This window comes from Diadema setosum, chromosome 13 (assembly GCF_964275005.1).
Source record: "Diadema setosum chromosome 13, eeDiaSeto1, whole genome shotgun sequence".
Classification (NCBI taxonomy): Eukaryota; Metazoa; Echinodermata; class Echinoidea; order Diadematoida; family Diadematidae; genus Diadema; species Diadema setosum.
In genome coordinates, this window is record NC_092697.1 from 38,251,819 (window position 1) to 38,264,811 (window position 12,993).

Consider the following 12,993-nt stretch of genomic DNA (forward strand, 5'->3'; position numbering starts at 1 on the left):
ACCCGATTCCAGCCCAAAGCCCAAAGCCTTGTGCAAAGATATTTTGTGTGGAACCAGCACGACGTTATAACATAAGACTGACATCACCACTCCAGGACTCTATGGAGTATTGCCTAGTGCCGTATATAAAGAGAGTGTGGCCAACTTGTAAATTGGACGCCATGTCGTTGCCCAGCATATTACGCGTTACAGGGTTAGCGTGTACGCTCAGACTTGATAATGAAAACCTACCAAGTAAGGGGTAGTGAACAATGGGCAGTGCGTATGAGCGCACTTTGGTAACGACATGGCTCAAGATCACGGGACCACTTTTGACCAATCAGAGGCTTCAAAACTCACATGCCAAAAACAGAGTTGGCCAGACTCTCTTTATATACGGCACTGGTATCGTCAGGCAAATAGCTTTTCATCACTGATCGACATCTTGTGGCGTCAATGGTTGTGAGTAGCACACTTAAATAGAATCCGAGGTTATGAGATGATCATGGCAAGCATGTACACCACCCTGATATAACGTAATCAAGTCTGTTATAAACTCACTTAATGCCCTCCCATGCCACAACACAGTGGCACCACTTGTAGCATCAAACATCCAGAAGAGCTGCCCCTTCTTAACACAGTGCAAACACATTTCTAGCAAAAGGACAATGCTTTTATGTCACACTCAACTTCAAAATGAACTACGCATTCCTTGTTCAACAAACAAAGTCTGGAGGCAACAATAACAAAAATACAGCTTAAAGCCTTTAACTTCAAAAACCATCACATGTGATTACAGATTCTACAATCATCTGTTCAGACAGTCATTATACTTATCTCTCTTTGTTTTCTTCTCTCTTTCTTAAAGTCATTCACTGGCAATTTTTCTTTCCCTGAAAATACTTGAAAAATTATACTACCTGCAGTGACAATTATGAAGACATTGCGTTTTCTACACAAATACTTTGAACACGATTCAAAACTTCATGAACACGATCAATTTTTAGCCCAAAAAGACATCTAAAGAAGAGTTCGAAAAGTATAAGATACATGTTTCTGCTCTTTAAACATCAACAAACCATAATTGCAAAATGCACTCAACATTATTATATAAAAAAAAAAAAAAAAAAAAAAAAAAACTACAGGAAATTTCCCTAGTTTAAGTGGAAAGTTTCGCAAGATGTTTTGGGGAAGTTAGTGGTCACGCTAGCAAAACTTCAAGAACCTAATCTTCAAAAAGTTTTGGTAGTGTGACCACGGCTAGCGAGAGAGAAAATTACAAGAGTTGAGATGACCTCTGCAGGAGAAGTCTCTCTAGGGGAGATGGTCCTAATTGCACATTTCACATCAGATGGCTACAGCTTTTAAAACCCCATGAGGTACAGCACCTTGCCACCGTCTCCTGAACTGATGGTTAAAATAAAAAAATCTGTCACAATTCTTTGATTTCCTTTGTGAGCCGAAGGTTTTTTCAATCCTGTTATTATCAAACTCTACTGCTTATTATTACAACTATGTTTGAACATGAAAGAAATGTCCTGGCATAGTCTGTCACCTTTACTTTTTGTCCTGTCAAATCTACTGCACAATGATCACTAACATCTACATGCAAGATGATGGCATCTCAAAGTGAAGAATATAACACTGTCCTTACTTCAAAAATGATTGCAAATGCCCATCCCAACTTCACTATCTACTTTGGCACAAAGCATGTGAATGGTATTTGGTAGGTTAGCCATGCCTACATATATCTACACATCACCATCTAGAAACAAAACTTTACAAGCTACTAACTACAAGGACTTGTGTACCGTGTGAGCTTGTGAGTCATCCATCAAAAGTGATATTCACATATTTGTGGTGCATCATCACGTTACCTGTATAAAGTTGAAGATCATTAAAGGAGGAAAAATGTGCTTAAAGCCAATCATAACCTTTACAGTTTTCCAATTTCTAATTCTTTTACAAAACAATTATTTCCCTTGTAATAAAGCAGGACAAATTACATATCAATTTAAACCTGAACATCCAGAAAATCAAAACCTGTCAAATCCAAACAATTATTTTCTGACATTATATGGCTTTTGTGATGACGCATCACATTTGATTACTTGGGTGTGGATTTGGAGTGACTGAGTAAGGACAACTGATATGAATGCTATCTTAAGGCCTACACTAAGTAAAACACAAAGGCCTACATTCACAAAAGGAGTGTGAATCAAACCCACTGATCAAAAGTTTGTGAACTAAGTTCAGATGCACATGCACTGAGGCAGTTGCAGATACGCATAGCCCATGAAACTACCCTTTGTGAAATCAAACCAAATTGTGTTGTGTTTAAGTGGTAATTACCACTACCTTTATCTCAGCTTTAGCTCAGATTGTCACACAGCTAACATTTTGTGCACGATCCTTTTTATCATGCTTACTATTACAAAAGGTTTTTTTTTTTTTTTTTTTTCATAGACTGACTGTTGGTGGCAAAAACCATAATGAACAGAACAACTGAAACAACAGAATGGAACAATCAACACACAGCACATCATGAACATTCACTCAAGAAACATCTACTTCAACTCGATACATATCACACAAAAACAAATGCAATCTCACACACACACACACACACACACACACACACACACACACACACATACTAACACACACTCTCTCCCACTATATCCTTATCAGATGAATTAGGATGAGTCACACAACTCATAAATTTACGGACTGTGTGACGATATTCATGGACTGTACAATATTTCACACTCACTTTATCCATGGCTGACATGATACTACCCATTTTATGAACACTTTCACTTAAGTTTTGTTAGCCCAACACAGGAGTATAAAGTGTAACTCTGATTAGAGTGCACAAAGAAACATTCATCATGCACTACACTATTAGAGGACTCTGTACTTGGATACACACAAGCAAAAGAAAAACAAAATCTGTTTCATCTATCAGGATTCTTGTCTTGATGTTTACAAAAAGCATACTTTTGATACAAAACATGATTTTTGAGAGAGAAAAGGAGCATGGCCGCCACACCTTGCATCCTGATAACGTTTCTATGTCAAATAAACACAGGTCATCACAGATGTGAAAAACATGTCAAAGTCCAGCCAGTAATGACCATAAAGTGGTCTATCAGTCTCCCACCCAGCCCTGGCCAGTGCTTCAGATCAATTCAGCGTCTCTCTCTTGTTGCCTATTTTCCTGTGGGTTATTTTGCAGACTCCATTGCACTGTTTGCCCTCTCATACAAGGATTCCTTGTGACAAAGGTCACAGGTCACTGAAACTATTCCAGTTTAGAGCTATCTGATGTACACATAACCTCACAACACAATACAACATAAGTCGCCATTGAGTTATTTCAGTTAAGGTAGTTACCTGAAAGAGATCTTTAGCTTTGAAATGATGTATGACTCATTAAAACTGGACATTCCTAACCCATCAAATCTTATGATTAAAAATCAAACATGCAGAAATGCTACAACCTCTAATTGTTACAAAATGGGCTCGGAAGAGTCTACTTAAGTACACTGTCAACGTTATGTGTCAAAGATCATGGAGTGTGGAACAAAAAGGAGGTTTGAAACACCATAACAACTAATATGAAGAGATTGTTGGACTACCCTTTAAACTTTGCACACTCACTAAAAATATTCTATTCATGATAGCGTCAATATATGAAGCTACTGCTGACTGTTCTATGTTTTTGTTTTTTTGTTTTTTATTTCTCTGGAGTTGCCATGCACACTTTCGCATATCTCACAGGCCGACATGGAGAAAACCAACATGAAACAGAAAAAGAAAAGTTTCAAGTGCTATCTGAACTTAAATTGTAAGCTTTCAAACTCAAATTCAGATAGAAAAGGTATACCTCTTGTCAGAGAACATCCAAAACCAAAAGAATCAGCTCAGTTGACCTGAAATGCATTCTGTCATGCACAATGAAAAGTCATCCTATGCATGTACCGACATTTGTAGGTTTGTGTGATGTTGCATCACATAAAGTAGATGGATTCATATAGTTCCCTCTTTCAAAGTCCCAATCATCAATCTCCATCTCTCCATCTCTTTCTATATATTTCTCCTTCTCTCCGTCTCTGCTCTATCTCCTAATCTCTCCCCCTCTTTTTCTATCTCATTCTCCCTTCTCTCTCTCTCTCTTCCCACTCTAACCCCCACCCCCCTCCTCCCATCTGTATCACTATCTCTCTCTCTCTCACTTCTTCCTCTTCCGGGATCTCCTGGTCCTGTTGTACGGGTTGCGCCCCATGTTATGTTTTCCATTCGACTGGTTCCCACCAGAGGAGCGTTGTCCCTGATGTCCCGAATGTCCCGACTGTCCTGGCGCATTCCAGGAGTGTTGGAATGTCCCTTGCCCAAACAGATTGTTAAACATTTCTTCATACCTGCAACAGCAATGAGAGTACACATAATATTCAAAGTGCATCCAAATAGGGAAACTGACACGGAAATATATACAAAGTAAACGAATGATAATGAGCAAAGAAAATCCCAGCAGAGTCTTTTTTTTCTTTTGCTCCTTTTCATTCATGAGATATTTTAAAGACAAAATGTATGAAGACTTGCAAGCTTAGTTTTTGTGGGAATAGTAGGCGCGTTCATGCACATTTTGTAGCCAGAATCACAAACATGAATCATGATTCAAAATGGCGTTTCAAATCACAGTCTCCGCGGAAGAGCGTTCATACGGGCTTTCGTCAACGCTCATTCTGGTTCAGCTCACCCTCTGCCATTGCGCAGCGCACTGCGCAGTTTGACCATGTCTCTGCAACTCCAGCCTGACCTCCTGTTGAAGCCTTCTTTGGCCAACTGATCTGCGAGTTTATTGTATACGTTTTTATTTCGGTGAACACCGTCCAATTTACTGTGGTATTCACGCTCTGCCCACAGAACGAGGAATAATCTTAATTCTTCGTCTGTCCAAATGGTTTCTTTGGTAGAACAGCTGGAGCCATTCAACTCGATCGGACAGTAATTACATGCATTATCATAATTAACAGCCAAATACTAGCATAGAATCGGTGTATGGCGCATGGCATTGATGTAAACAAACTAGTGCAGGTATGGTACCGAAACACACGATTCATAAGACGTACATAAGCGCGCGAACAGAACCAGTGGGATACCCCGTGAGACATGCATGCGCACAGTGCACAATGACGTCCAGAATCATGATTGAAATCACGGTTGCGTTCATGCGGTTTCTGCGATTGTGATTCTGGCAGAATCATGATTCAAAACGCCCTTTTTTCAGCGTTTCAGATCGGCGTTTTGAAACGCGTTTAAATGGATAAATCGCATGAATGCAACGCAACTAAACACGTTCAGCGACTAAACACGTTTAGAAACGCAATTCTAGTTTCGCATGAACGCAGCCTGTACACACACCATGGCACACACAGAAAAACTCTAGACAATCCTGTTTGACCTATACAGTTCTAAAACACTGCAACGTATGCCGGCCATTAACTGGGAAGCTTCCAAATATGAAGAAAAGATGATTCACTGGATTATACAATGACTCAGGTGCATTACTATGTCTGTGCATAAAGCAATTATGGCTGAATTAGATATCAACATTAAAAACAGCACCCAAACCAAACAGGTCAATTCCAATAAAGCTATACATTTAAAAAAACTTTGCTGAGTGTAAACTATAAGCATCTTGAGATATTGTTCAGGAGTAATGATAACATCTGGTAGTACTCAGAAATTGATTATAACCAGCCAGAATGGTTGTCCAAAGTTTCTAATTGAACTTAAATACATATGCACATACATACATATAAATACAAGTATGTATGGATCGTATACTGCAAAAGTTGATATTTTCATGTGAATAATTTTTTTTTTTTTGCGCTGCCTGGTACGATGAATTTCGCATGTTTTACAATTCTGTGAAATGAAATTATGAAATAATACTACATAATGTGTAACCAGAAATAAAAAAATTGTGTGCTTTTATTCATGTGCTGGTTTTAAGTCACACAAAACGTACAAAAATTTTCACTTTTTGTAGTCACAAACACACATAATACAGGCGAATCCCATTATAACAGGTCCTCTGGACCTGCAGTTTTCTTTCGTTATATCAATATTTCATTATAGCCAAAAAGTAAGTTATATAAGGAGATATGGATAATAATCTTGGGACTTGAATTTTTACTTCCTTGCGATGAGAATTTTGTCATAACCGTGTTATAACCTGTATAAAATGAAGGGGATAAGAAAGTAATGCAAGACCACTTACTGGGGAGGAGGCCTCCTGGGAGCATGCTGGACTCGATACTGGACCTTACAAGTGTTGGCAGTCATCCGATTCAAGATGCACTGACAGGCAGCCCACTCAGTCACGTCGTACACCGTGTCATCCTCACGGACATACATGTAGGCATAAACCTTGAGGAAGCATGTCTCCTTCCAGATATCTCCCTGCAAGAAGTGTGAAAAAGGGTCGATGACAGGCCCATTTACACACAGATCAAAGCATGATTTTAATCACACATTTCTTGCCCTTGTTCACACGTACGGGGACATTAAAAAAATACAATACAAATTGCACCTTTATATGACAAAAAATCACAACTAAACCTGCACTGGTTCAAAGGAGACCAAACTGGGTACTGTATACCCTGTTATTTTCGCGTACAGATATTTTCGCGAATGAGGGGGTCATAGACATTTTCGCGAGATGTTGTTTTCGCGAACTGATGCCGACGCTAACGAAAATGCGCTATTATCCTAGGGCATGGAGACATTTTCGCGTGTTGTTAAATTCGCGAGCCAATTGAGATTCGCGAAATTCGCCTAAATTAAACCCTCGCGAAAATAACAGCTTACACAGTATTTGAGTTTGAATGTCAAAAAATGCATCCCTTTCAGACAACAGAAAAATCTGCCTTGTAATCATGTTCATGAATCGCATTATAATCCTGATTTGAGTTTTGAGGTAGGAGCTTCCTGACCTATCAATCACACTTACAAAGTGCTCACTAGCTAGTGCCATACAGGCAGATTGCAGTACATTTTGCACTGTCTGTGGGAGAAACTAAATGTGGGTTGAGCTGAACTCTGCCTCCTCAGTCATGTTTTGGAGGTCAAGTCTTTCAGATGGGAAGTGCACACCATGAATTGAGCAAATCAAGTACTGAAAACACCTCCGGACCTCTATTTGCTAATAGAGATTCTAGAATTGTGATAACAATCATTTGTAATTACTGTACGGACTTGTCAATCAGTTGCAATAATTTGCTTTCAGACGCAAGAAATATCATTGCAACTGATTGACAAATTGCCCTACATCAACGTAAATAAGCACTGACTTGATCAGTGTTTTAGTAGTAGCCATGATTAAAAAAAAAAAATCATGGGTGTACATACTCGAGCAGGATTCAAACCTACGACCTCCTGATCACCGGACAGAAATATCTTGCTTACAATCACAATTCTTCTCATGAGATTATAATTGCAACTACAAGAAAGACTTTTCTACAATCTGAAAGAGGGGAAGTGTTGGTGACTTACATCTTTGGCAGGATGGCGGGTGTTGTGATAACTACAGTATCTAGCCGCGTGGAAGGGAAGTTCAGTCGGGAGTCTTTTATGCGTTCCTTGGCAATAACTACAAGGCATAGTGTTCATCATCTGGACAGGGTAGAGAGAGTGAAGTTAGTCTATCGTCACACAATGAGAACAGACCATAGCAGTATGTGGATTCACTTGTTTTCAAAAACATTCAGGTACTAAATTATAAATCATGAGATTGTCTACAAAAAGAATTTTGGGCCCAAACTACACAGCTAGAAATAAAAAACATCAAACATGTGTGTTATTGTATGTTGTGCTCTCCTTGCAGCAGAATATAAAGAGATACAGAGCACCGAAGTGTCGATGTCACAGTCCATATACTCGTAGCAACCATCGTGTTCACAGATATTTGAGCTAAGCGAGGTTGTTGAGAACCAGTTTCCATAGCAATGACTGGCTATAACATCACACTTCATACTCTACATGAAGTCATTATTACGTTTACATGTTATGCTCAGTTATTACGTCCGCCAAGGGAGGAGGTTATGTTTTCGTTACCGTTGGTTTGTTTGTTTGTTTGTCCGTGTGCAAAATAACTCAAAAAGTAGTTAACGGATTGGGATGAAACTTGCAAGAAAGGTTTAGAATGATACAAGTAACAGATGATTAAATTTTGGTAGTGATCTGAGAATTTGGGGGGAATTTATGAAGGATTTTTTATATTTTGGCAGGTAGGGTCAATGAAATTGGGAGTTCAGGCTGCGCGTATTTGAGGTTTGCATGTGCGCACTAAAGTGCGTGCTATAGTTTCTGCTAGGGCGAGGTGCGCCATGCAGCAGAGGGTTTATAACGTAACAAAGGCTTCTATATTGGTAAATCAAGCGACTTTCAGCACAAAATGTTATAAGCACGCATGGGTGGAAATCACTGATATCTCTATGGAAGAACAAGATCAGTGATGGAAATGAGCTGCATGCTTGGCGGAGGTCTGCGCTCTCAGAGTGCTTCTCTAGTTTGGAATACTTTGAAAATAGGTCTAAGACAATAGTTACGTTCAGACTGTGATCACTAACCGCAAGGACAGCTTTCGAGGACAGGCTTGTAATTAAGCACCGTGTAGACACACTCATTGATAGCTATCTTGAGTTAACTCAAAGATAGTTTAATATTCAAGAGATATCTCGGGGTTAGCGCTCTATCAACAAACTGCAAGGGGTCCCCTAGTTAGGCATCGTGTGTTAACTTGAAGATAGTTATCCACAAGATATCTAGGGGTTAGCACTCTATCAACAAACTGCAAGGGGTCTCCACTCCTAGTTAGGCATCGTGTGGACATATAGGAACTCTTGTAGACAAGCGTAGTTACGAGGGCAGTGAGCCTCTCCTCCAGGAAAGTTTCGTCATGTGAACGCGCATTGTAGTTAGGGGGCCACAGCCTATCCTCCAGGTTAGGGATCTACGTCTGAACGTAACTATTGAAATTTTGGCATTAACAATCCCAACTAGTTAGGTTTTACGTAACTCCCAAGTGTCAAATGACATGCAAACCTTATGATAGGCATAAAACTATTCAGATCAAGTTTGCTGAGAAATAATCAGATCAGCCAAAAACAGCTTGAAATCAACCTAGAGGTCTACGTTCCTGCAATGTTTGTGCTTAACATTGTGAGCTCACCTCTTCGCATTTTCTGTAAAATTCAGCAACCTGACGGGAAGAGAGGGAAAAATAAAAGATAATCATGCATGGTGATCAGATCAAAAATGATTGATACTGCTAATTTCTAGTTCATACCAAGTTCAAAGGGATATCATGAATACACAACAGCATAAAATTGAATGTTTCATGTGAATTTCCTTCTCTACCTTAAAAAATGATCAATTATTCTTGCCCTATACTGTATATAGGTTGCCATATTCACTACTAAATCAAACGACAGGTAACTTTGATTATATTTAACATATTCTTATGTGGTCTACGTATGTCTGTCTGTACCTAGGGGGCCAGCCACAGCAAATATTTATTGATATACTGTAAGCTCATTGGTCATTTGCTGGTTACAGTAAAGTGGTTAAGTAGAGGTCAGTAAGGTCCATCCTAGTGATTTGAAAAATATGTGGCTCTCACATTTCAATTATGTATGACATATGTCTATCGGTAGAACGTGCAGACCAACAAATTGTATGGAGTAGTTGTCCCCTAAATTCTGTTACCAATACAGTTATGATTTTCTTTCTTTTTTTGAAGTTGCAAACAATCAAACACAAACATTTAAGCATTTAAGCTCACCCCCCCCCAATTTTCTCTGTACTATCACATAAGAAATGCTCATTTTCCTATCAAGTCAATTTCCATTTGTGCAAGCACCTTCTTATACAATCTTTGTACACAACCCCTGTATTTAAAAAAAATGTAATTTGTCATTAAAACAAGATTTAATGAAATTTCATGTAAAGAGCAACTGAACTCACATGCTATATCATGAAGTTGCCAACTTGTGCTTGATTGATCAAAACTTTTTCAAAAACCTTCTTTTTTTTTTGTTTACATGAGAATTTGATCAAACTTTAACTGTCCTGTTTCTCTGATTTTTCAGCTTCTATTCACACAAACTAATTTTCATTGTTCAATATTTACCTCTTCTTCCAACTGGTCCTTGTAATTAAGGTCAAAATCATATGTATTCCGTTTATCCTGGAAGAAATAAGAAGTGAAATGCATTTTAAAAATAATTTACACAAATACAAGTTCACTTGTTACATATGAAATGAATGGGATGATTGTCATTAATCACTACTTTTCTGGAGCTAGGCTTGTAAAGAACTTTTTCCAGTTCGTTGTAGATTTCATCACTGGAAACACACCAAATTTCATCCTGTTCAAACTTTTTGTGAAACTGTTCTCGGTGGGATGTCTGCATGAAACCAGCCAAAATGCTCTCGTGTCTATTATGGGGATGGGCAAATGCACATCAATGGTTATTGAGAGTGATACTGAATTCCAGTACAGTGTTTCCATTACTGTAAAGGTGGAAATTTTCGCGCATTTTGTGCAACCAGAAACTAACGCGAAAATAAAAGCACACAAACATTTTTGCCTATCATGTGATCCAGTAGTTGATGTCTTGATTCAGTGGAATTAAAAACACGCGAAACTCTTCTTACCCGGCCGAATGCGAAAAATTAGTGGCAGGAATATATCCGCTTTTGCAGTATATTTGGCAGTCCCAGGGGAGAGCAGAATTGCTCTCATAGTACACAAAGGTTACAGCTCAGGTACTGTATGTACATCATACAACAGAATGTACAGCCATAACCTCTCCACAGCAACAGCAAGCTATGTGGTTAATACCTCTCTTTAGGGCCTTGACCATAATTCTTTGTAAGTTTAAAAACGATGCAAAGTCCATCCGCCTTGGTCAATCACAAGGGGAAAAAATAGAACTAGACCCAATAATTTTCTTTTGTACAGTATTAACCTTCATATTCAGTTTAACCAAAGATGTACTATTCTAAGATAGTATTTTCACATATGCATATCTTGTAATGGTTAGAGAACCAAGACTAGAGGCCCACAGAATGATAATCTACAGAATTTAGCCCCCCCCCCCCCATACACACACACACATCCCTGATACATTTCCACATCACGAGAGAGAAAGGCATTGATTTGGACAAATGAACTAAAATGCCAATGCAAATTAAAAGAACTTATCACATCACAGAAATTACTGCATAGATTTAAAGGCTGGTGCACGGCAAATAAATGCAATGTCAAACACAATCTTACAGGGTCGCTCAGGGTGGCGTATGCTTTCTGTAGAATCTGGAAGGCTTCGTTAGCACGTGGTAGACTGGTCTATGGGAGAAGGTGAAGAGAATCAAATGTGAATTAAAATCAGCGGACATTTCTTGTTGATGTTTACATGAGCTAGGGAAACTGAAACTCATATAACATCAGTAATCACATCCATGCGGAACAGCAGTTCCACTTCAGGATCTGGTATTGTTACAAAACTTAATTTACATCTCTCTTAAGAGTGTAATGGCATTAAGGTTTCTCTGTGTTTTTGTTTTGTTCCTTTTCTTTTCTTTTTTTTAACAAGAATACAAAGGTACTTATGCCAATTTCATGAGAGAGTTCATGTTTTTTACATTGTCATGCTTCAATTTATTTAAAGATTTCTCAATAAGAAAAAAAAATGAGTAGTTTTAAGTAGTATATGGTGGATAACCAGGTAGTTGAAAATGTTTCTGTAACTTCTTCCAAACTGACAAAAGATTGAAACTAAGAAGTAAAAGACATTTATAATCTAGTAGCATTTACTGTAATAAAAAGAGCATACTGTATAAGCTGTTATTTTCATGAGTGTTTAATTTAGGCGCATTTTGTGAATCACTGTCGGAGCGCGAATTTAACACGCGAAAATGTCGCTGCCATGCACTAGGGTAATAGCGCACTTACAATTGCCCCTGTCAATTCGCGAAAACAAGATCTCGCAAAAAATGTCTGTGACATCCTCAACTGCGAAAATATCTGTACACAATGATAACAGCTCATATAATAGAAAGCTTGGAAATCTCTGGACCACCTGTCTGATTGCATGGATCTGGATATACAGACAGCTAAACTGACCTTGTCTGGGTGAACCAGCATGCACTGCTTGCGATAGAACTTCTTGATATCGTCATCAGAGGCATCCTCTGCCACTCCCAACACCTCGTAATACTTGTCGGGATCGACAGCCAGGAGGCGACGGATTGCCGATTCTTCTGTAGAGGCAAACGGGAAAAATAACTGATGGTAAAACATGGTCTTTGTTGCATGGTGTACTAGTGAAGATGCCATATATTTTGCAAGGTGTTCATTTTTCGCAAATTTTGTGAGTCATGTGCTGTTTGCAGAGTTGCCAACTTTTGTAAATGCCTTTCAGTACTTTGATGGCTAAAAATCAGTAATTTGCACCTTTCTTGAGTGAAAATCAGTAATCCTTAACGGTGTAACAGAATATATCACAATAATTCTAAAATCAGTGATTTGCTTGTAACCTCCAGTATTCTTCTTCAATTTCAGTAGAAATTACAGAAAATCAGTACTAGTTGGCAGCTCTGTGTTTGCGATTTAACAATACGCAAAACTATCAACTCCGATCCTGACATGAATGTGACACACACACACACACACACACACACACACACATTTCTCTGTTCATTATTGTACTCCAAAATTGTAAATCTAACCACTCGTGTATTTGGAATAAGTCCCAATTCGCAAGAATTAGACTCGCTAAATACATGGCATATACAGTATAAATGTACAGGATTAGTCATGAATGTCATTGTGCTACTTAGAATTCCTTTCCCCAGAATACTTTGTAAGGCTGACAAACAAAGGAATCCTCAGTTTAAGCCCACAAGAGTACCAAAACTTTATCCTCCCATGAGAAACAG

At 38.6% G+C, this 12,993-nt stretch overlaps 1 protein-coding gene across 1 annotated transcript in view; it reads right to left on the reverse strand.

The window, feature by feature from the left end:
• Positions 1-4,207: 4,207 nt before the first annotated feature.
• The window catches only part of LOC140236644 (uncharacterized), a 29,757-nt gene continuing 20,971 nt past the window's right edge, over positions 4,208-12,993 (reverse strand). The window contains exons 6-12 of the mRNA XM_072316563.1: positions 12,179-12,315; positions 11,333-11,401; positions 10,181-10,237; positions 9,221-9,250; positions 7,543-7,662; positions 6,269-6,450; positions 4,208-4,403 (exon numbers count right to left, since the gene is read on the reverse strand). Coding sequence (XP_072172664.1) covers positions 4,214-4,403; positions 6,269-6,450; positions 7,543-7,662; positions 9,221-9,250; positions 10,181-10,237; positions 11,333-11,401; positions 12,179-12,315 — 785 coding nt within the window. The 3' untranslated portion in view covers positions 4,208-4,213. The remainder of the gene's footprint in view (positions 4,404-6,268; positions 6,451-7,542; positions 7,663-9,220; positions 9,251-10,180; positions 10,238-11,332; positions 11,402-12,178; positions 12,316-12,993) is intronic.